Source organism: Lygodium microphyllum, chromosome 10 (genome assembly GCF_053477565.2).
Source record: "Lygodium microphyllum isolate KBCC chromosome 10, Lygodium_microphyllum_v1.1.10, whole genome shotgun sequence".
NCBI lineage: Eukaryota > Viridiplantae > Streptophyta > Polypodiopsida > Schizaeales > Lygodiaceae > Lygodium > Lygodium microphyllum.
Window position 1 is genome coordinate 93,219,930 of NC_141144.1, and position 25,934 is coordinate 93,245,863.

General features: G+C 41.0%; 1 protein-coding gene across 1 annotated transcript in view; it reads left to right on the forward strand.

The window, feature by feature from the left end:
* The window catches only part of LOC148030286 (protein HAPLESS 2-like), a 179,886-nt gene that overhangs the window by 99,066 nt on the left and 54,886 nt on the right, over positions 1-25,934 (forward strand). The window contains exon 9 of the mRNA XM_087686571.1: positions 14,531-14,701. Coding sequence (XP_087542697.1) covers positions 14,531-14,701 — 171 coding nt within the window. The remainder of the gene's footprint in view (positions 1-14,530; positions 14,702-25,934) is intronic.

A 25,934-nucleotide genomic window follows, 5' to 3' on the forward strand; every position in this document is an offset into this window, starting at 1 on the left:
TGTCAGTGTTGATGTGCGTCAAGATGATGTTTCAGAGCAAGTGCAGGTCCATCTCATTGAAGAGGTTTATGATGGACCGAGAGGGTTTTTTGAAGTTCTTTTTTGTACCCTGGATGTGCGTGCTCGCATTATGCAACATTTTTCTTTGTTCATGGATGGTCAACTAGTACATATGGTCCCATGGAGGCCTATGGCTGAGTTTTAGAAGGTGCTTAGGTAGGCATGCCTAATTTGGCTTGTATGCTTTGGGACACAGGGAAATCTCGGCCAACCAAAATTAGTTTTGAGGTCCCTAGGATGCAAACATTGGTTTTTGAGTTTAAATGGGGCACATTTGTTGGACACTGTTTTAGATGTGATCAATTGGGCCATTTTATTTCTAAATGTGATAGAAGCCCTGAGGTATTGCAATGTTCTTTGGATCCTGATATGGATATGCAAGAGCATGCTCCGAGCAGATGACTCAGCAGCAAGAGGTTGTTCTTGTGCCTCTTGCCCTGCATGGATATGATAATGGAAATAAGAATGTCTCCCAAGTTGGTATTGATTATGCATCGCACTTGGTTGGTTGGAATTTACCTCCTCAGGAAGATTCTTGGGTCATTGTGGTTAACCGTTAGACCTGCATGGATATGATAATGGAAATAAGAATGTCTCCCAAGTTGGTATTGATTATGCATCGCACTTGGTTGGTTGGAATTTACCTCCTCAGGAAGATTCTTGGGTCATTGTGGTTAACCGTTAGACATAATGCTAGACAGGAATCTTGTTCCAAATCCTGCTCACCCATCTCCTCAAACAATTACTCAGACTTTTCAACTTAGAGGTAAGGGTTTTTATATGAAACCTCAATCTTCGCGTGTACCTCAGTTGGTGTGGATGATAAAAGGCCTTCTGATTCTGCTTTGCATTTTGACGCGTGTGGGAGGCTTGTGCCTCCTCGGGATATTTTCTATTCGCAGCAACAACAGTTTTCTTCTCGTGCTTCGATTGCTAATTTGCAGAGAGCGGATCTTGTAGATGTGATCCATAGTGAGATGGAGAGATTTCAGGCTGCGAAAACTACGGATGTTAAAGGGAAAGGGAAAGTGGTGACTCAGTAGTTTAAAATTATGTGGTTCACCATGAGACTTCTTTTATGGAATGTTAAAGGTATTTCTTTGAGCAGTAAGCAATATTTGTTGTGGAAAATTGTGTTAACTGGTAATTGGGATGCTTTTTTGTGCTGTGGAGCACAAACAACATGCTTTGGCAGGATCCTATGTATACAAGGATTATGCAGTGTTTTTTAGTGGTCCGGCTCCACATAATTCTGGAGTTATGTTGGCTGTTAGATCATCCTTGCAACCTTCCTTGGTTTCTCAAGACTCTCACGGCAGATTTATGATGCTGGAGATCATATATGAGGGGGAGGTTTTACAGCTGGTGGGCATTTATGCTCCTGCTCAAGAACGCCATCAGCTTTGAGATGACTTGCATTGCCTTTCCATGGCTCGTTAAGATTTTGTTATGGGTGATTAATGCATGTGTATCTGCAGATCAGGGAACTTCACCACATTCGGTCACGAATAGTCCTAAGCAGTAGGCTTGGTAGCTGTCTTTGAAACATGACATGTGGTCGTGGATGCATCCTTTTAGTCTGGATATACTTATCGTTCTCTTCAACATCCAAACACCTGGGCCAGACTTGATAGGATCTACATTTATCAAAGTGATTCTCTTCTTCCAGTAGTCATTGATTTATGGGTGGAGCAATATCACGTCTTTTCAAATCACTATCCTTTGGTGTTGGATTTGACCCACAGGCCTATTTATGCCTTTAAGGCTCTACTTGCTCATTTGCCTCTATGTTTCAACTAATCTTTTCTGCTGCAAAATCAGTTTTTGGAATGTATCCAGCTATTGATTGCTTCTTTTAGCTGAAGGGTCCTATTTGGAGGGATGGAAGCGTGGGTTGTTTCTAGAGACAATGCATGAGACCTTGTCTCGGTCTCTTCGGCAAGGTTGTCCACTTAGTCCTTTGCCATTTGTTTTGGTCACTCACTTTATGCTCTCATTGTTGGATAAGTTGACTGATCAAGGAGAGATTGTTGGTTTGTCTCTTTCCAATGGTGCCCAACTTTTGGGTCAGATTGTACTAATGTTAATCGGGAAATGGCTACGTGGAATCTCTTTGCTTTAGCGTCGGGACTTCATATTAATACTCAAAAGTCTATACTACTTTCTTGTACGGAGAGTGATTTGCAAGTTTGATTTGCAAGTTTTGAGTTGGCAGGGAGTTGTGATTTCTAAAAGAGATATTACCAGACACTTAGGTTACGCTATTGGTGTCGATGTACCCTCCTGTGCCTTGCTTGATTGGATGTCATCCCATATACATGATCGGTTCATGTACTAGAAATCTCAAGGTTGGCCTTTTCATGTGAGACTTAAAGTTGCTCAATGCATCATGATTAGTATGGTCTTGTTTTTTTTGCGAAGTCTCTTTTGGAATTGGTTCAGCCTACTCACTTTATGTTGTTGAAAAAGAAAGGGAATCATTTGGGCCAGGTGTGGATTTCGTGGCAGCTTGTGACTACTAAAAGGATGGAGGGAGCGGCTTTGCGGCTTTATTGGATGTTAATTTGCATATGGCCGCTTTGAGACTCACACTTTTGCAGGCACTGTGTGTTCAGAGTCGTCCCTGGTCAGATATTTCAAAAATTTTCATAGACAAGACTGGCATCTCTCATGGTAGCACAGTTATTCAAGTCTCTTGGTGGCATGTGCTTAACTCTATAAGGCCTATTAAGGTCTCCTAGCCTTTTCTTCTTTCTCATTTGATTGCATCCTGGCAAGAGATGTTACATTTTGCAGTTTGGTGCCCTCCTAATCTTCGTAAGGAGGAGAATTCGCTGCAAGATGAAGTGTTGGCTATCTCCAGGTTGTTGGATTGGCCTAATAAAGATTTGTTGTGAGATAAGTTTAATCTCATGGCTCGTTTGGGGTTGTAGACAGTCCATGATGGTGTTATTCCTGGGAAGCCCCGTCTTTATTCTTTCCGACGTATTCGTCACAACACTTTCGGGTGCCTCATGGCTATCATGACATTTGGTCCTCCATACAGGACAAGCTGCAGAGGTTTTCTCCTTTGCCTGCTTTACAACCATCGTCTCCCTGGCGTGACTGGATATTTGTGCTTCATGATGATTTTGAGAAAAGGTCAGCTAATCAAATCTATCATTAGATGGTTGAGGTCAAGAGATAGATCACTGGAAAGGCTAATAAATTATGGCATATTTGGGATAGCAAAAAGTAGCGGGAAAGATTACTCCAACTCTGGAAGTCTAAGGTTCCTTATCAGGGAAAAGTGTTCATGTGCAGGTTGCTTATTGGGGGTCTTCCAACTAGGGATGTATTGCGTGCTCGCAAGATCTCCCGTGGTCGCTGTATATTTTGCACTACATGTAATGAGACATTGCTTCATCTCTTTGTCTCTTGCCCTGTTGCTCGACAGATTTGAAGTTTTGTTTTCTATGTGTGGTTCTTGGTGACTCAATAGCGGATTTCAGCCCATTCGTGGATTATGGAAAGGATTACTTCTATGTTTGCTTTGCAATCAGATTATTCCTGCCTCTTCCATTTCCTTAGATGGACAGCTCTGTGGCTTTTTTGGCATACTCAGAATGCCTTTATTTTTTATTTGGCCTCAGGCATCCATGGTCATGTGACCTGTGTTTGTGGTTTACTGTTATGGCAGATCTCCTCTATGGTTTCAACTAATCTAGTTCTTCTAGACATTACTACTCCTTGGCTGGATATTGTTCGCTCCACACCAGCTGTCCTTTCTGTGTGATATTTGAGTGTTAAGAGTCTTGGTGATTTGTGTCTGCTCTTTTTTCTAAGCCGACCTGATGGTCTAATGTAAATATTGATACTTAATTTAATTATCTTCACGAAAAAAGAGAGAGAGAGAGTGTGTGTGTGAGTGAGTGAGCAGTAGTAGAGAGTAGAGAGTGAGTGGTGCACAATGTGTGGGTACAATGCATTGTACCTCTTTCAGGTTTTTGTGATACATATAAGCATGGTCATGTGACCTATGTTTGTGGTTTAGTGTTATGGCAGATCTCCTCTATGGTTTCAACTAATCTGGTTCTTTTAGACATTGCTACTCCTTGGCTAGATATTGTTCGCTCCACAACAGCTGTCCTTTCTGTGTGATATTTGAGTGTTAAGAGTCTTGGTGATTTGTGTCTGCTCTTTTTTCTAAGCCGACCTGATGGTCTAATGTAAATATTGATACTTAATTTAATTATCTTCACAAAGAGAGAGAGAGAGAGAGAGAGAGAGAGAGAGGCCTGGCAGATCCTGGGCCTCATGTTTCCCCGGATTCCGTGCGCACGTACACGCGCAGGAAAGACATGGTCACCTCACAGCAGGTTGCGCGTACCATGGCCCCGTCCACCCCCCGTAATCCGTCTTCAAGGAAAGTCTATTCCGAGGGCCCCAAGGGCCCACCTACTAAGCTGGCGTTTGATGCAAAAGGCAATGTGATTACACCTTGGGATAGGCGTTATCCCCGCCCTGCTCCCAAGGTAGTGGATTTCCTTTCTACCTCTAAAGCAGGTCGCCCGAATTCATTTGCAGTATTGGCTGATTTTCTGGATGAGGGTGTCCTGGATGCCCTCGCGGAAAAGATGCAATCGAGGCAACAGGCGCCTCGTTCGTGACTTCGTTTTTTTGAAAATATATGAAGATTGCCACGTGGAACGTGCGAGGCATTTGCTCTCGCCATAAGCAACATACCATGTGGTCTGTCTTGCATGAGAATCAGTGGGATGTATTGTGTGCAGTGGAGCACAAAAGTCATGGTGAGGCAGGGAAAGTTGTGGATTGTCGTGGATTCCGTCTGTTTTATGCAGGGACACATGCTAAGCATTATTCGGGCGTGCTGATGATTGTTCATGAGAAATACCAGCCTGTTCTTGTTAAAAATGATGTGCAGGGCCGCTTTCTGGTAATCGAAGTCCTATTTGAAGGCGAGATTTTATGGTTGCTGGGACTTTATGCTCCCAATGATCCCGCATCCCGACGGGATCTATGGTCGACTTTGCAGGGCTCCATGGCACTTGGCCGCAGAGGGTTTTTGATGGGAGATTTCAATATGTGTGTTGACTCTTCTCAGTCCACCTCAGGGCATTCGGTCGGGTGTGGAACTCCTTTGCTTTGCACGTACTTAAGCAAGATCTTTGGTCGTGGCTTCATCCTTCTGTTTCGGGTTTTACTTTTCATTCTGCACAATATGCAACCACTTGGTCGCGGTTGGACAGAATGTATATCATGCAGGGGGATGATTTTCTTCCCGAGATGCTGGAGATGAAGGTCTTGCAGCAATATGCGTTGTCGGATCATTTTCCCCTCCAGCTTGAGATGCGGGCACAATCTATTGCACCTTTTATGCAGTTGCTGGATAAGCTCCCTTTACGCTTCAACTCCTCTTATTTGAAGCATCCAATTTTTCAGGGTTATATGCAGCAACTGATTGACCGGTTCTTATTGGACTTCGCCTCTGAGGGCTTGGCTTCGTTTGCACGCCTGCTCTCTAATGTGCAGCGGGTTGCTCGGCAGTATGGGATTCACATTGCCTCTCTTTATCGCCGACGTCGACTTGCAGCAGAGGACTTATTGGCCTTGGTCCGTTCCTTGCTCCTGGATTCCCCAGATGATGATTTTCTGCTGTCACTGGAGCGGCATTTGGCCCATCTTATTCAAGTCTTTAGCTTGAAATCTTATCAACAGGCCAAGCTGCATAACTTGACTGACACATTGCAAGATAATGCCTGCCAGTCTCATAAGTTCTTTCGCGCCTTGCATGCTTCTCCGGCTCGCGAAAATATGACTCGACTTCAGGATTCGGAAGGTCGCATGGTCACTAATCCGCAGACCATTATCAATATGTGCAGAAATTATTTTATGGAGCTTTTTGGTTCACTGATCCGCAGACCATTATCAATATGTGCAGAAATTATTTTATGGAGCTTTTTGGTTCTTCTTCCTTGCCGTCTAGCCAGGTTACGCATGCCCGCTCGGTCTTCTATCAGCTGGTCCACCAGCAGGTTCCGTTTGATATGCAAGCCTCTTTGGAGGCGGATATTTGCGAAGAGGAGGTTATGGATGTTTTGTTGCACCTGCCTAAGGATAAAAGTCCTGGTTGGGATGGTCTCACTAATGAATTTTTTGAGCACTCGGCCACGCAGTTGGTAAAGCCATTGGTGGTCATGTTCCAGCAGGTTTGGGAAACAGGGGTCATGCCTTCTTCATGGATAGAAGGCCTTATCAAACTGATCCCCAAGGTCCCTTCGCCGTCAAAGCTGCAACACTGGAGACCAATTTCGTTGATGGGCGTGATGTATAAAATCTTTTCCAAAGTGCTGGCAAATCGGCTTCACAAGCACCTTCCAGCTCTTGTGCACCCTCTCCAGTATGGTTTCATTAAGGGACGCAACATTTTGCATAATATCTTGAATGTGCAAATGGCTATTGATTATGCGAGGCACTCCAATCAGCAAGTGGTCTTGATTCAACTGGACCTAGAAAAGGCTTTTGACTGTGTGGATTGGTCTTTCCTTGCAGATATTATGTCTGCTATGGGCTTTGGTAACCGCATGTCCCGATTGATCTACACCATTAGTACTGAGGCTTCTTCAAGAGTTATGCTTAATGGTGGGGTCACAGAGCCATTTCTCCTTGCACGCTCGCTTAGACAGGGCTGCCCTTTGAGTCCTCTCTTCTTTGCCTTGGCGACTCACCCGGTCCTTTCAATGTTATCCTCCATGGCGGCTTCTGCCCAGCTGGCAGGGTTATCTCTTCCTTTGGGGCAGCACTTCATTAGCCAATCTTTGGCTGATGACTCCTTTATGATTTTGCAGGCGGACAGGGATAACATTCGCAAGGCATTAGATGTTTGGACGCTCTTTGGTCAAGCTTCTGGTCTTCGCATCAATGCCTTCAAGTCAGCCATTCTCAGTTGCACGGAGCCTGATTTAGAGTCATTAGGCTGGCAGGGCCAGGTGGTTTCCCGTGGCTCAATTGTCAGGCATCTTGGATACCCATTGGGGGTGGATGTACGGCCAAAGGACCTGCTGGAGTGGATTTCACACAAACTGGCCGCGAAGTTTATGTATTGGAAGTCGCAAGCCTGGCCGTTCCATGTCCGCCTCAAAGTGGCTCAGACAATTATGCTACCAATGTTGACGTATTTCCTGCCATTACTGCCATGGACGCCCAGTACTTTGAAGGCTCTCACTCATCCCATTCGTTTCATGCTATGGAAGAAAGATTCACTGCGGGCAGGCATTTCCTGGATTTCATGGTCACATGCATGTACCCCTAAGCGCATGGGTGGTGGAGCTATCTTGGATGCAGAAACTCATATGCTGGCTCTTCGCTGGTCTCTGTTTCGTGCCATGTGTGTGGATCATCACCCGTGGACCATCATAGCCCGTTATTTTCTTGAGGACAGCGGCCTCCGCCAGGGTAACACACGGCTTCGAGCCTCATGGTGGCATGTCCTTAATGCTGACGCTCGATTTTCCAGTCCCTCTTCCTCTTTGTTACTGCACTTGGTCGGCTCTTGGAAAGTGGTGCTCCAAAAGGCCCGTTGGCATCCTGTAGGGGACCGCGTGCAGACAAACTCTTTTCAGCTGGAATTGTTGGCGGTATCCAGATTACTTTCATGGGAAGATAAACATCAGCTTAGACCAAGATTTAACCGCATGGCCCGTTTGGGTGTGACTTCGATTGCGGATGCTACCCTTGCTACTCGCAATGTCCTTGCATCATTTCGGACTGCTAGGAGACTTTTCAGGATCCCGCGCGGATACCGTGATTTATGGGGGAAGCTTTCCTCGGAACTTCAGGGTAGGCAACCCTTTCCTGCCCTGGCTATGGATCGCCCTTGGCAGGACTGGGACCTTGCAGGCCGGTTGAGTCTGGAAAAGGCCTCTACTAATCATGTGTATCATCTTCTCATTTAAGATCACCAATGGTTGGGTGTGAAAGTTAATACTGTTTGGGGCCTGCGGAAATCACTGTCATGGTGGCAGGCAACGCTGATGGAGGGATGGCAAAATAAGACGCCTTTCAAATGCAAGGTCTTTCTGTGGCGGGTAATGATTGGTGGTCTTCCTCTTGCCTCGGCCCTTTCCAAGCGTCGAATCTCGAATGGCACTTGCTTCTTCTGCACCACTTCGGCGGAATCGGCCCGACATCGTTTTCTTTCTTGCCCGCTCGCCAAGAATATCTGGTCACTCTTGTCACAAATCTGGCACGCGGTGGTGGGGTCCTCACTGACTCCTTTCGATTGGGTTTTTGTGCACCCGAAGTATCCCACACCGCCACCGTTACATATGAAGATCTTATTCCATTTTTTCAGATACTGGGGATGCTGGCACATTTGGACCACCCGAAATGCTTTTCTCTTTGATTCGGCTTCTGATGTACCGCGACATATTGCAAGGCTTAAAGGGCTCTTGCATTGGCAGCTAGATCTCATCAGGCACTCTGACTTGCTCCCTCGGGAGGATTTGTATTCCTGGCATTTGGCAATTGCCTCTGGGTCCTTGCCATGATTGGTGTAACCTTTTAGTACCCTAGTCCGGGGATTTCCCACACGTTGGCCTACGGCCCTCGTGTCTCTTGTACTCGTGTAATCATGTAATCTTGTACTTTTTTCGTAATTAATACAATTACCTTTTACGAAAAAAAAGAGTGTGTGTGTGAGTGAGTGAGCAGTAGTAGAGAGTAGAGAGTGAGTGGTGCACAATGTGTGGATACAATGCATTGTACCTCTTTCAGGTTTTTGTGATACATATATGTAAAGTACAAGTGTTAATTGTGCATTCACACCTGAGCACATATAAAAGGCATGGTGACCCTTTATTCCCAACAAAAAGCCACACGAGCATCAAAGATCTGTATAGGAGTCATAGCCGAGCCAAGAAGATCTAGAAAATAGTTTAGGCACATTTGAACAATAATCTGCAAATCGGTGACCATGTTGCCCTTTGGGTTTTGGAGTCTAACCAATTTCTTCAGCATAGGGAGATGACGCAATCCCTAAAAGAATGTATGGGTTTGGCAAGAGGCATGTCACAAGTTTCTGGTCAAAGATTTTAATTTTTCTTGTTGGTAAGATCTCAACTGGAATTGTTGAAGAACATCAACCAATCTTGCAACTAGTGGGGGCAAAAATGCATCATTTGGTAACTCAAGAAGCAATGAATGAAACAAGGCTAGGAGTTCCTTTGTTGCGTGTCTATTTGTTCACAAAGGGATGCACAATGAATACCGTATTGTCGAGCAATCCATTGCATATTACTAATCAATTGCTCAAGGCAACGATTGCTACTGCTCAATGGAAAGTCTGATAGGAAGTGATCAAGCAACCGTCCCATGTAGCCATTAAAAATTGGGTGTTTCAAATAAGAGGAATTGAAGCACAAGTGAAGCTTTCCAAAAATTGTGCAAAAGGTGCAATAGATTGTGCAAGCATCTCAAACTATAGAGAAGAATGAACTAATAAGGCATATTGTTGCAGGACTTGCATATCCAGAATCTCTGGCAGAAATGCATCATTATGCGTAACATACATATAGTCCAATCTAGACCATGTAGCAGAATACTATACCAAATGAAATGTGAATCCTAGATCCAACAAATGCAACCAGGATCAAAGGTCTTGTTTAAGGACATTCAAGGCACTCTTCCTAGACCTAATTCTTTGGAGCATCCATCATTGAATGCCCAGAAGTGGATTACAATGAATCCACACACATAATGCAGTCTCCCATCAGCAATCCCAAACTGTGAAGTTTCAAAGAGGTTGTCAATCTATTCCACAAATTACATCTAGACAAGGGATCATTCGGAGCATAGAGACCAACCAGCTAGAGGGCCTTCCCATCAAGCACAATTTCAATCACCACAAAGTGGCCATCCACATCATTTTTTATGAGAACCAGCTGAAATCTCTCATGAATCACCATGAGAACACTAGAGTAATGTTGTGCCAAACCCCCCAACATAAATAAACAAAAACCTTGACAATCCACAATCTTTCCTGCTTCACAATGACTTTGTCTTCAAAGGTGCATAAGACATCTCGTTGATTCTTGCGTAAGATGTACCACATGTCATGTTGCTTATTGCACAATCATGAGCACATTCCAAGTAGAAACTTTTGTATGTAATCACGAGCAAACTCAAGGTTGAGGCTGGTCATACCTTGCTTTAACGCTTTCTGCTAACAGCCTCATCCACAAAATCTACCAATACTACGAATAATTCATGCGTTGACTCATCAATTTAGAGGTACAGGGTTTACAGGGTTCATTCCCTTTTTGGGAACCAATTAGGGAAAATGCCGATGCCATGGAATGATCACATGGTAAGCATGTGTCAAAAGTAAGTGCGATGGAGTGTTTAAAGCGATCCATATGGGTTTTCCCGGCAGAAGCATTTTGTGGAGCAGAAGAGACCTTGTCAAGAGATGTGCACAATGGGTTGCTTATCCTTATGTTGCACATAGGTCAGCAAGGAATCGTGGGTATTGCTAAATTTAGCAGTTGAGATGTCCACATTGATCTTTTCGTTCCTTTTGAAACGGACATCCATCCAACCCTCATCCAAATGATCTTGGTACTGCAAAGGTTTTTTCCCCTTTTCCATGTCTTTTCATCCTGAAGGTCTTTAACCATGAGAACTTCCTCAACCATAGGTGGAATTCCCGCCTTTGGAATTACCTTTTTATGTGGGCACTCAACCATAAAGTGCCCTAGCTGCCCACAAGAGAAACAATGATTGGCAAAGGTGCCCTATTTCAAATGGTAACGCAAGGATGGCATTCCGGGATAGTTTAGTCTTAACCAATTAGGCCGCTTGCAAGCAATTTCCCATAGCATACCCATATGGTTGTGATTGGTGGCCCATAAGCTAGGGGGCACCAAGACCATGCCATGGCCATAGCTTCCTTACGTAAAGGCCAAAATGCAGCAAGGCAAGCCTCCACTTCCACCCAAACTAGGCATTCCTATTGGAGTAGGTGCTGAAAGTTAACCATTGGTTTCCATGGTAGCACATAAAAAACAAGGTGTTGATCAAAAAACAGAGGCACCTTTGCCAAGAGGTTGTCATGGAGCATTGTCAAATTGGGCATTACTTCACAAGAGCCCTGTGGTCCCACAAAAATTTCCTCCACACTCACCCAATAGTGTTGAGTTCGGCCATTGGTGGATCCATGAAAGCATTGGGATACTTCCTGTAAAAAAGAGGATGACCATTGACCCCTCTCTCATAAAATGCCGAGAAAGAATGCAACATTGTCTTGGTATCAATGCTTGTGTCCAAAACATCATCTTGATCCGGATCAGGGAATGCTTCACTGTTGTGTTGAACATAATCACCCAGCAAAGTATTGGCAAACTCCAATAAGTGTTCCCAGTCAAAGTCTTGAGAGACCTCAGTGGCGGACATGACCTGTCCATAGGAGTGCACTTGATGATTAGTTGGTGGCACTTCATCAGTTTCTTCCATCAAAGCATCAGAGGCATGTTTGCTGCATTTAATTGGTGATTTTCATCAGGGCATGGCGAAGCCTCGGAATAGGCAACCACCAACTCGGTACAGGGAACCATGTCTTCCCCCTCCTCAGCATTCAAATCAGGTCCCAAAGCCTCCAGCACTTTGTCGATAAAAGCAGTGTTTAACTTGGACATGTTTGCTGCAAATCAGATTGACAGCACTGTACTCCCTTGTCTGTCCACCTCAGACCTCACAACACACAAATGGGTTCCCCAGGGAGTGTTGTCAGTATACAGATCCTCTCCCGCACTTGAAGCATTCTTATTTCTGGTCTAAACACGCCCCACATTGGACCTAGCAACAATGGGTGCAGGCCTGTGCAGGCTGCACAGAACTAGCTTCGAGGACAGCGTCACCCTGCGAACAGGCCAGCACTGTGCACAAACAGCAGGCGAGCAGAATTGTGGGTCCCCAGTCCACGCGACCAGAATACAGTGTTGATATTCAGCCTTGAGATGCGAGGACCAGATGTGCCCTCAATATTTTGAATTGTGTATATTTTCCTAGGTGGATTGCATTCTGGAATGCTGAGGGCAATTGCTCCACAACAAAGTACCATGGGATGTATCAAAACCATGTGTGCTGAAAATTGGGACGTTTTGCTAGTTGTAGAATATAAAGAATGTCGATATGGTGGACAGCATTATGTATTTTAGAGAGATCATTCCACCACATAGTCAAGGGGAATGATTGCCTTTTTGTCACAGTTCAGATAAAGAAGAAAACATGGTTTGGAAAGTCAAAAAGACAAATACAGTGGTTGAAGACCACATTAATAAATTCTTGCAAGTTATCATGGGGGAGATTCTCTTTGCAGGTCGCTACATCAGTGGGGGAGTGGTTTGCATTTCAGGAGTTACCACACAAGACTCAAAGGCAGAGACTTCATGGTCTTAGGGGAGCCAGGGCTATGATTGAGGCCATGATGGAGGGGGTTCCACCAGATTGGCAAACTGACACAGCTTCCTCTCAGACTTGGATTGGTCTCTTCTCTAGAGGGGATATCCTTCTAGCAATCATTGCATCTAGCAGAGACAGGACATTCACTTTCATAGTTGGGGAGGATGGCCACCTCCAGCGGCGAGAGGATCTTGACCTTACAGCCCTCAGTGGCTGCTCTAGGCAGAGAATTAGAGTAGTGGCACACTTTGACAGGAAATGGCACATAGACCCAACCCAACCACTTGTCTTATAGATAGATGGAGATATTGGGCATACCAGAGGAGGCCTCTACAAAGACTTCAATGGGATCCGGGAGAGTGGGTGTGGAGGGATCCCTTCCCTGATAGGCCATGCGACATTTCCTTTTTTGGCTACACCACTAGATTGGGACAGAGGATATAGATCAGCAAGATTAGAGCTCAGCATGCAGCTACCCCTCATTGGCATAGAGAGGGAATCTCAGATGAGTTTTTATATGACTTTTGGAGGCGGCTACATGACAGCTTCAGGCCCAGGAAGATATCCCTCTTTCTATGGCTTCTAGCCCATAGGAGTTTAGCAATTGGCACTTGGCTTGGATATGGCAAGGGCCCAATGGCATGTGCACAATGTGGTGAGTTAGAGGAGACACAAAGACATTGCCTATGGGACTGTCCCAGAGCCTAGGAGATTTGGAGGAAGCTCTTAGGATAGTATTCCATGGAATAGCAGAGTCCATGGTGGTCACATGGGGGGCTGTAGCTTGGGTCACAGATAGAGGTCCAGCTTGCGGCTATGAGGACACTCAGGGGAGCATTTCTTTTCTCATCATTGGACAACATTTTGAGAAGATCCCCACCCCAGACTACTCATAGACATAGTGGACTCACGCACATTGTCACAGATGGGAGCTGGTTTCTAGTATTATAGCTTGGTACATATGGACTGTGAGATGTAGCCAGGTCATTGATCTTCAGGATATACCCATTGGGGAGTCTTTATTGACAATTTGGATAGAGATAGTCCACACTCTCCATGGGAGATGGAAGAGGATGCAAGGCAGCTCTGAGAGGATGAGGAAGAAAAGAGAGGCTTTCTTGCGGATTTGGGATTTAGACACCTTTCATACTACCCCTCAGATGGTCTGGCATTCACACAACCATTGTATCTTTGATGTACCTAGTTACTCTTCAAAGAGTTCCTTGTACTTTGTATTTATCTCAGGGATTTTTCTTCGAGGTGTTATTAATAGAATTCTCTTTTCTTGGGAAAAAAAACCGATACCTTTCCAAGGAAAGTTGTTCTGATGGAAGTTTATAGCAGGACTACCGCTTAGGGGCCAATTGAGTAAAAGGAGAACTAATCATGGGCATTTGTGCCAATTCTAGGAGACAAGTTGCTGTTTTTCAAGCTGTGCATACTAGCCTGTAAGGCGTACTCCTACACTTCCACTGTTCAGCGGATTACTTGGCAGCACTCAGAGGCTGAAGATAGTGTTGGATGGTTTCCTCAAGGAGCAAGCATCAGGCCCCCTTTCATTTCTTCTATTGATGGCGTTTATGCATGTGTGGTTGGCAAGGAATGCACTCAAATTTGATGCTCATCGGGCATTTCATTGAAGATGGTTAGGTGCTTCGGTTGGCGAAGCTTAAGTCTATTCTTGCCTAAAAGGCAATTCCCTGAAGACTTATTGATTCAAGGATTATCTCTGCCGACTTTCTGTTGTGGGAGCATCTGGGTCTGGGCTTTGATGTTGGCCAGAAGGGCACTTACATGCTTTTTACCACATCGGCCATTAAGTTAAAAAGGAAAAGAGGAGGGAAGGAGCGAGATTCTTATATTTTTCTACCATGATCCTTTTTCACTACATGCTTTTTACTACATCGGCCATTCGGTTAAAAAGAAAAAGAGGAGGGAGGGAGGGAAGGGGGGAGTTTCTTATATTTTTCTACTATGACCCTTGATGCTAACTCTGCCCTCTTTCAATCAGCGACTCTTGAATGGATCAGAATGGCTTTTGATTGACAAGCTAAAGTATTCCTTCAATGGGCAATTGTGTGATCACATTGGAACATTATACTATGCATTTTGTGATCAGTTAAATCGATGTACACAAGCCTTCAACAACTGTTTAAGATTTCAAATTCAAGACTATATAGAGGTAAACTCCTGGCTAGTAACTTTTATTCTTTTTCTAAATTGAGTTCTTTGAAGCGAAAACGTGAATAATGTTAATAACTGTGCTTGTATATATTCAGCAGATTATCTCACATGCAGATTCAGTTGCACATCCACTTGCTAGGATCTACACAGTACAGTCCTATACACAGTACAGTCCCAATAGATGAGGTTGAATATAACAGCCATCATATAAATGGGAAAATTTAAGCTCCTTTTGAAGCAAACTCTTGGAGAGCTTTTGTTGCAGGGCTCAAGAACAATTGACTGAGTAAAAAACTGCTGCCACATACATACATACATATATACACATGTATGTACATATGTGCATGTATGCATGCGTGTAAACAGCCAAACAACCCCCACCCCCCCCCAACACGAAAAAAAGAAGAAGAAAAAAAGAGAAGGAAAAACCCCGCGCGCACACACACACACACGCACACATGCCTACATACCTACCTACTTAACATAAGTAGGTACATGAACTGATACTAATACTGACGTACACTGATGCTGGCGTGAACTGGGAATGCTGGCATGAAACTGGAATGCCCTCCTGACCTGCATGTGACCTGGGAGGCTGCGTAACTGCTGTGGACTTGTTCGGGGCAAGACTGCAGTAGAGCAGTTGTGAGACACAGTAGGGCAGTGCTCGTGCAAACATTAAACAGATGCAGCTAATGCAGCTTTCAGGGCATTCCATTTACAACCAATGTAGTCGTGAACCCTGTGCTCTGAGGAATCTGTGAACTCTGATGTTCCGATGACACCGAGGAATTGTGAACTCATATGAGTCTGATACTTGCAGTCATGGACTCTGATACAGAGCAATACAGTCTTGACATTGAGGCAACCTAAAGACTGATGCACTTATAGACATTCTGATACATGCTTGAAACCGTTGTCAACAACTGTATTGCAGTTGCGCAGGGTGTGAACTGTTGATTGCAGCACTGAGAGTGGTTACTCTATACAGAAAATATGATTGCAGCACTGAGAGTGGTTACTCTATACATAGAATATGATTGCAGCACTGAGAGGGTGTGAACTGTTGATTGCAGCACTGTCAGTGGTTACTGTAGCACATGACTGTTTACAATGTTGGTTTGAGAGAGTGGACCATCCATGATCCAAGTCGTCCTCAGGCGAACTTCTATAGTATGAATATTGCAAAATGGAACATTTAGGGGAAATGCAGTACGTCTGAATCTCTTCATGAATTTCCCATCCGTTTTCCGTGCCTTAGGATCATCAGTCCCCTTCTGACGTGGATTTTCCTAAAACATATTCCTTATTCTCCTACCGATCATTTTTGCAAATCTAAAATTAGCCTCCACAAAGGCTATGTCTATGCAACCGTTTCTAATTATAAATTAAGATAAAATAAGACTATCAAATTAGTATCATGCAATACATTGTAGTAAAACCATTTGTTGTTATGTTCAAATGGTGCTCTCTCTCTCTCTCTCTCTATAGCTTGGGTGGCAATTTTGATAGCACCCAAAGCTACATAAGGAGGTACTTCCCAATCCACCTTTTGCAACTGGCTAGCCTTCTCATATACTTCTATCTCTTGTTGAGATGAATTAGAAAACCCTTGATCTTGCCCTTTCACGCATACTTTGCATAACCAATTTGCAATAGAATACAATCATAACTCTCTTTTTTTCGTGAAGAAGCCAAAAGGCCACCAAAACACAGTGCATAAATATCATGTAGGGGGTAGCCAAATGAAATTCTAGCAAATCAAAAGTGAAGCCAAAAGGTTGCTAAAACATAGCACACAAATATCATGTAGGGAGGCACAATAGGAGTAGAGTGAAAATATGTAGCCATGGAGCAATCACTTCAACAAGACTAGGTCCATCAAAACCATGGAAGAAATTTGCCATAGCAGTATAGTCCTCAAACAAGGGCCAAGTGATCATGGATACCTGAGATTGAAACAAAAATAAAGGCATTTACAAAAAATCAATACCTCCATTGTCCTAGCTTTCCTTACATAAATTAGAGTATTAATTCTAATGCTTTTTGGATTCATACTCCTAAAATAATGGTATCCTTATAGGGAATCCATAATCATTTCTTCATTTGTAAATTTAAACTAATAGATCAAATCATATTCTATGTATAGAGACTATGTGCCACTAAAGGAGGGGAATATTTTTTATAGAAATTTATCTCCTAAGTAGGCTACCTTTTTGTCCTGCTACTCTAATCCAATGTACTCACAAGAATATCTTGAATCTAGTAGCTAATCTCTATTTTGACTCATCTATCTATTAACATTAATTTGTAATGAAGAATGCATAATTTAGATACTATGCGAGGCGCCTAAACCATTGGAAACATATGAACTCTTCTACATGTGCTCCTTGCTTCACTCCTTACTTGATCCTTAAGAAGGCCATAAGTCCAACAAACTTCAAAGTGGACTTTGTAAGAAGAGGATTTGTCTTGGCCAAGGGAACTTGATAAATATCTATAGAAATTGAGATGATAGATTCTTGGATTAGCTTCAATATAGGATAGGATAGGGATTTAGAGTTTAGGCAATAGGTATGGCTTATTTTTATGGTGCTCTAAGAAAGATTTCTTCTTGAATCTACGGGCAACAATATAAGGATGAAGCATAGGTGTAGATGTTTACCTCTATGTTTTATTTGGTCTTTTCTATCGTATAATCACTTTTTGGGATGCATGCAACAATTGATTGCTTTGTTTAGCACATAGATTTTCTCTAGGGTATCAATGCATGGTCTATTTTCAGGGATAATGCACATTCTTTGTCCCAGCATTATGGTATTCAAGATGCATTTTCTTTTTAAAGATAAATTTCAATATTTGTAATTTTTGTTAGAATATTTTATGTATATATAACATGCATGTAATACTCTAATAATTTGGCAACATGTTTCAAACGATTGAAATGCAAAGTCCAAGCTCTTCAAGAGAAGGAATATGCTAAGCATAAATTGTTGGCCTATGTGGATGCTTTGCATGCAAATAATTGTGTAACTCAATATTTTTGTTGATCTACACCAAAAATATTCCAAGAATATTGTATATTTGATGAATGAGAAGTTTGTCATGGTTGTTGAGTCTACATATATTATTTAGATGTGTCTCGAGTACTACAAAGCTTTGTTGGGTCCATATGAAGTCCTTTTTTATGTTGTCCATTTTGCCTGTCAATATATTTGTAACTTGGTATGAGATTAGGTTAAGCATGAATAGGCAAAGTTAATGGAGGTAGATACTATCGAGACTGAAGTCGACAGTGTGTTGTCCCATCAACCACGCATGGGATAGCCTTCCTAATGAGCCCTTTTCACCCCATACTGAACAACTTAAGGACCCACTAACTCGCCTTTGTTATCATGTATGGAGATCCAATCCGATGTATTCAAATGGTAAGATTTCATAATTTATTTGCTTCCCAATGTTCCTTCTCCATGTGCCTTGAGACATTGAAGACCCATCATTTCTATTATGGGTTCCTTATGCAAAAACTTTTCCAAAATCATTGCCAATAGATTGTAAAGAGCTAAGGATACATCATGCATAATATTTAAATGCTCCAATGGAGATTGATTATTTCAAATCCTTTGGTCAACAAGTAGTTGTGATCTAGCTAGGTATCAAAATGACCTTTGATCATGTTTGTTGGTTTTTTCTACATCAACTGAAGTCTATCAATGGGGGAGATTGCCATGTTAGTTTCTTATTGTTTACATTGATAACTCACCCAATGCTCTCTTTGTTACATAAGTTGGTTGATTTGGAGGCTGTTGATTTGACCCTTCCTACTAGTGGTGCTCCACTTTTGGGACAATCTTTGGCAAATGATTTCTTTATATTTCTTAAGCCTAACTCGACCAATGTGAATATGTCACAATGGCTATTTGAAGCCTATTTGGTTTGGTTTTAGGGTTTAATATCAATGCTCAAAAACCTATATTGTTTTCTTTTACAGATATAATTTTTTAAGTTTTGGGTTGGTGAGAGAGCACTTGTGCCTTACTTGATTGGATGTTCTCCCATGTTCATGACATGTTTATGTATTGGAAATCTCAAAGCTTGTCTCTTCATGTGTGACTAGAAGTGGCTCAATCCATCATGATCAATATGGTCTCATGTTTTTTACCCTTACTTCCTAGACTAAGAAGTCTCTCTTGGAATGGGTGTAATCCATCCACTTTATGTTAGAAAAAAGAAAGTAAATCATTTTCGTCAAGTGTGGATATCTTGGCAATTAAACACTATTCCAAAATAGCTGGGTGGATTTACTTTGTTGGATGTTGGTCTCCATATGATAGCTTTTAGATTGACTATTTTGTAAGCCCTATATGTAGTCCTCCTTAGACTAATATTGTAAAATCTTTTGTTAAGGAGATTGAAAATTCCCATGGTTATAGGGTTATCCAAGTTTCTTAGCAGCATGTTTTGAAGTCTACATAGCATCATAAAATCTCACAATCCTTTCTCTTTACTCATGTGATTGGCTCCGAGCAAAAGATTCTTCATTTTATAGTTCAACATTATCCCGATCTTCGAAGAAGGAGGCTAACTCATTATAGGATGCTATCCTTCCTAGTTAGCCTTATCTTTATTCTTTCCATTGCATTTGCCAACACTTTGAATGTCTAGAAGCTACAACCAAATTTGATTGACCTTGCAATAGGAGATTTACCAATGTACTATGTTGCTTGCTTTTTAACCTTCTTTCCCTTAGCAAGGTTGGGTGTTTGTGAAACTAGACGTTTCTCTAGAAAGGTTGGCTAATTAGATTTACCATTAGATGGTTGGAGATAAGACTTGGGTCACTGAGAATGCCAACAAAGGATGGCATGTCAAGATAGCAAAGGGAAGTGGTAAGATAGATGTCTTCAACTATTGTGAATTCCAAGATTTCTTGTTAGGGGAAAGTTTTCATCTAGATTGGAGATATTGTTGTGTGCTCCCAAGATCTCCCACCGCCATTATCTTTTACAATACATGTGATGAGATCTCGATTCATGTTTTCATCTCCTGCCCAATTGTGAGACATTTGGAGCTTTATTTTTCATGTGTGAACCTTAATGACTCAATAGAGAATGGTCTCAACCCACTACTCAAGTCTCCACCTAAAGTTTTTCCCAAACAATCCAAAATGGGAGAGAAGTGATGGAAGATACAATTACATGCAAATTGAAACTAACCCAAACTTTACATTTGACAAATTTCCATTTTCATTAAGGCCTCCACATGTAGATTTGAGTTATATGGCCCTTTGTTGGCTATGTCCTCATTAGAATATCATTAAAAAATCCCCAACCTCAAATTTAGATCCTAACCTCTTTGAATGTAAAGTGTTGAAACTTTCTAGAGACCTTAGTCTAGGATATTAAATCGTTTAAATCTCAAACCTCGATGATACCAAAAGTCATTTCCAAAGGGAAATTCAATGTATCTTTGATCATATTTTAACTTAGGCCTCATTGCTACCTATCCACAATGTTTACCAAAGTTTGCCATTGTCCAAGCTAGGATAATATGTCACCATGATACACATCTAACTTAATCTCACATGTGCAACTCACGCGTGCACAACTTAGGTGTTAGTTTCAAAGTGTCTAGAGAGTGTTAAGTAAAAATTCATGTCCTTAATCGCAACTTAAATTCTTATAATCTTCCTCGAGTGCACTAGTTTTGAAGTGTCCAAAGAGTGTTAAATAAAATTTCATGTCCTTATGACAAACCCCAACTTAAATTCTTGTAATCTTCCTTGAGTGTGCTAGTGTGACACAAAGACATCAATTACAACTAGAAATGTATTTTGACATTATAGTTAAATATCATGTGTATCTATTGCTTCTTAATCATGGTCATGTTCTATTTGTTTGAAATTTCAGTCACTTAAATAGTTTCGATCTACACGTATGAATCATAACCACTGTCGTAACCATGAGAGATGCATCTATTTTCTAAAAATTAGTGTCATTTTGACTACTAAGGAAAAGTAATATTAGCATCCAACATAAGCAATGCCTGAATCTAAGATGTGTTCCTCCATGCATCATTTACATTGTATACATCTCAAATAACCCATAGAAATGTACATGACATGCACATCATATGTAACTTACACAAATGTACTTCTCTTGCATCACTTGAAATGAACATTGTATACCATCCATATGTCTCATATATATCTTTAAATATACATTCCATGTATTTCATATATTCTATAGATGTCAAACCATACACATCTCCATACCAACTCACAGTGACTAGTATACTAGATAGTGATTCCCATGGCAAAAAATACTATCAACACATAATATCCTAGATGTAAACTTAGTATATTTAAGAGTCGGTATATACATAAGTTATTTATCACTAGTGGAGATGTAAGCTCCCCCTTGAGTATCAATCATTATCAATAGTTTGAACCCTCTATACTCTATTGAACGTGAATGAGCTTGACGCATTGTCAACTTCAACTAAAACCTATGAAGATAAAGTACAATATTGAGGACAATTTATTAGATTACTCTCCATTTATTTACATCCATAGGTGAAACAATTCTAAATTTTCACCATGTAGCACATATAAACTAGGCCTTCAACTTTTCCTAAAATCCACAATAGATCCTAGATTTATTTTTCCTATGATCACCAATATTTTTTGAACTTTCAAATTACTATAAATATGATATATTTATTGTAATTCTATTTTGACTAGAATAAGATATTGCATCTTATCGACTAGTCCCAAATTTCAAGTACACCAAGCATGCTACGAGCATCAAATGCATTGTGAAAATTTTCCATTTGCATATCGATGATCATTTATTCCAATGTGATAGTACATAGGATTTTACATTCCACTTGCGAGTCTAGGTTAGAGTTGCCCATATGTTCTATGCATTTTTGGTTGTGTAAACAAATGTTTATTCCATACATTCCAAGAGTACTAATATAATGACTAGCCAATGCATTTAACATGAAGCCACCATCAAAGTATCATGGATATTCTAGCGTATATCTTACTATTCAAAAGACATTAGGTTCACATTACCAAGATTCCCATGCATCTGAATCCTTTTTTCTTTTTAATTTTTAAGCATTAACATACATTGAAGTTCCAATTTCATCAATAAAACAAGAATTTAGAGCATATTGCCCATGCTAGAAGTCCATATCAAGATTAGGCATTATGCTATTTTCATTCTCTTCTAGTGAGGGATCACCATAATGTGTATCTACATAGCTTGAAGAAGACATGCTTGTAAAATTTGACCATAGTTGAGAACAACTTGAGTAACTTGCTTGCTATTGTGATTAGCAATCACATACCTTGGGTCCATTTAACTCAAGAAAGTTGATGTGTCTTGGCAATGGAACGAGTGCTGAGTGTAACTTACACTCTCCACATTATGTCTATTAGTGTATCTAAGTTTATTGGGCTTCTCACACTACTCGTTTTAGGTTTGGGGATTAGCCTATCCCTTTTGTTGTGAATGAAGAGTTCAGTGCTATTATCAATCTTGTGTTATCTATCCAATCTAGATTTGATTAAGACTTGAATTAGTACCTTACTCTCATCTCAATACATCTCATTAACACTCTTTACTAAATAGCCCTTATTTATCCAATCTGGATTTGATTAAGACTTGGATTAGTACCTTACTCTCATCTCAATACATTTCACTAACACTTTACTAAATAGTCAATTGTGTCTAGAGTACTTTTCACCATTGTGGAAGTGCTTTATAGCACTGTAAGAGTGGTTTAAAGCACAATTCAACCACTATAAAAGCATTATCTAAGGCATTGTTTAAGCAGTGTTTCAAGTAGTGTTAAAGTAGTGTAAAAGCTATGATAAGTCATTATAGTAGTGCTTACTATTTTGGCCAAATTGAACCTCTTGGCTATCCAATTTTCTTTTCTCATGGTAATAGAGGAGATTTCTTAGGATCTTGCCTAGTGTGAGCTTAGTTTGTGTGAAATTTTCCATTCACTTCATGGTTTCTTTGAGGTAAAAATGACACCTATTCTACATAATTTGCATTTAGAGGGAGGTTAAAAGCTCAATGGCACAAATTATGCCACTTGGAAAGTGAAGAGGGAGTCACTTATTTTCTTCTAAGATTGATGGAACTTGGTCTCAATGGATAGACCAAAAGAAAATGAGGTTATTGATGAAGAAGAATTGGAAAAATGGGACAAAAAGGCCATGTATTTGTCCACATAATGATGCTAAGTGTCAATGATGACTCTCTACCATCTAATGGATGCAACAAGTCCTAAGAAATCATGGGAGACCTTGAAGAATATATATGAATAAAAAATTACATCAAGACAAATAGCCTCGAGAGTAAAGTTGACTAACACAAAGAGAAATGAAGGAGAAACTACCGTAGAGTTCATCAAAAGAGTTGAGGATATACATCAATAATTGGTTACTAGAAATGATATGGAATTGTCTAAGCCTTGATCATTTTGAGGCAAGAACTGTCACTTGATGAGATGGAGTAGATTCATTGAGATGAAGATCAAAGGCAAGCAATCACTCCAAGAAGAATATTCATAGTGGCAACTCTACAATTACTTCAGCAAGTATAATTGATAAAATCCTATTTTTAGCAAGAGAGAGAAACATTCAACACCCTAAGAGGAAGAGGAAGGCACCAAGTGAACCAGGCCATCCACAACAATAATCAACTATATCAAGAAGATAATCCATTTTCTATGGAAGAGGAGGCCATTCCTCTAGAGGTAGAGGTAGAGGTAGAGGTTATCATCACAACTTGATTGAATATCATTATTATTCAAAGTATGGATATTTTGAGAAAGATTACAAGAAGAAGCAAGATGATTGGAAGGGAAAATCATTTAACTTTATTGATGGAGAAGGAAGCTCTCAATGCTTCTCTCAAGCCAACTCTTTACTTTTAATGAGGAGACTATACAAGCCAATAGTATAAACTTTGGAATTAAAGAAGAACCATGGTAGATTGATAGTGGGGCAATCTCCCACACTTCTCATGCTAAATATTTTTCTAAATTAGATTCTTCTCACAATGGTAATATCTATACTTGGCAATTAGTACTCCTGTTGCTATTACAAATCAAGGTGACATATCTGTCCAACTCAATACATGTTTGAAAAAGACACTTGGAGATATTCTTTTGACACCCTCATTGACCAAGAACTTATTGTCATATTGAGCCATGATTGAAAAGGTTCAAAGTGGAATTTGAAAAAGCATGGAAAAATCTTCAAACTTTATGGATCGTCCTCAACATTTGTAGCCATACAAGATGAAAGAACAACCCATTTTTCTCCTACTAAACTATGGCATAAAATGTATGGACACTTAAACTTAAGAAGAATGTCTATGCTAAAGTCTCAAGCCATGGCTTTGGGCATACCATCACTAAAAAGGATTGGCAAAGTCTATGAAGCATGCTACATTGGAAAGAACTAGATTCTCAAGGAATACAAATAGATCAAAAGGAGTCCTCAATCTCATTTATGCAATGTATGCGAAACTATCTACCTTCATTAGGTGGACATACATACTATGTTAGTTTTAATTATGATTTTTCTAGCTCTAGGAAAGTAACTCTTCTACAAACATAGAGCAAGACTTGGCATGATAGAGCTTCCCTTAAGGGAATCAATTTGAGGAGTAAGGAAAGGCTTATTATGGAAGGCTTTAAATTCTTTCAATCATCACTTAGTTCTTTAGTTTTTTTTGTCCATTTCTCATTTTTAAATCATTTGTAGAGGTGTTGCCAAACTTGAGGAAAGGTGTTAAGGTATACAAGCTCACACCATCTCTTCACTAGGGTATGAACAATACTTTTGGACTAGGAAGGATTGAGGATGATATTATGGTTGAAAGATTATATAAATGCATGTGCTTAAGGTCATACATTTGACATATGAGTGCACATTTCATGATACACAACATGTGGATATGGCTGTTGGAAAATTTTCCTTCAATAAGGAGAAAATTTTGGTTACCAATTTTTCAAGAAGCATTTTTGGAAAGTTGATATCTCTAAATCCATCCATTAACTAGGAGGCTTCTCACAACAAGGTCTGTTCTACAACAGGGTGGTCCCAGAGAACTAGGAGGCTTCTCACAAGGTTTTATTGACAACCGACGCTTAGAAATCGTTAGGTTAAAACCCCGATTCATATTGTTTTAGGGGACCGAAATGGGACTATGCCCTATGGGCAGAGAGGTGGAGTACCGCATCCCTCTCGTTTCCCATTCTCTTTGAACCAAGTGCGGCATGGGTCTGCTTCAGCTTGGTTATCTCTACGTAAAGTAGGATGTCCAAAATCGACGCTAGAATGCTGTCAGAAGACCTCGACCTCTAGGGACTCAAGTTTCAGGTCGATTCTAGTGGGTTCGGCCGCAAACATTCCGTTGTGAGGTGGACTCAAAAAACCCTAGGCGACAAACCCCGTGACATTCCATGGGACTACCGGGCAGCGTCGCTTAGACTCCTCTCTCGATGGACCGCTAAAAACGTGCTTGGACAGCCGATACGCAGGCATGTTACAAAGGTATTACACAATATGAAGTGGTCTATGGATCCAAGCCTCAAGTATCTCATCTCAAAGTATTTTGATGTTAACCTTTGGTTATATTCTTGATGGGAAAATGAAGAAACTTGATTGTGAGTTTAGAAAGTTTATATTTGTTGTATCTAGTGATGTGAGTAAATCTTACAAGCTTTATGATCCAATCTAAAAGAAATCTTTTGTATTGGGAATGTAACATTTAATGAGAAATGCAAGCTAAACTCATATTTGAATACATGCTCTTTGTAACGTACCCGCCTTTATTACGTGACGAGTAACGTTTTAGTAGTCGCCCGGAGTTTACCTTCCAGTCGTTGCCATTCGTACTCTAACTAGAATGATCTGATTTTTTTCGGCTCTATAACCCTAGGTCTACCTCGTAGGGGAAGCGTCCTGTCGTTACCTATGGAGGACTAACCTAAAGGTCCCTAATTTACCTAATAGTCACCTATCAATAAACTAGCTTACATCTAGAGGTATCCTTCAAGAGGCTTCTTGTCCAGAATGAGTGACTACCATTACCCTTGGTTAATGGAGTACGACGTTTTTTTCCAGTAGTAGACTAAGGATTTATGAAATCCCTCACAGTGCTCTGGCACAACCACCATACCTTTTCCCTAAGATAATT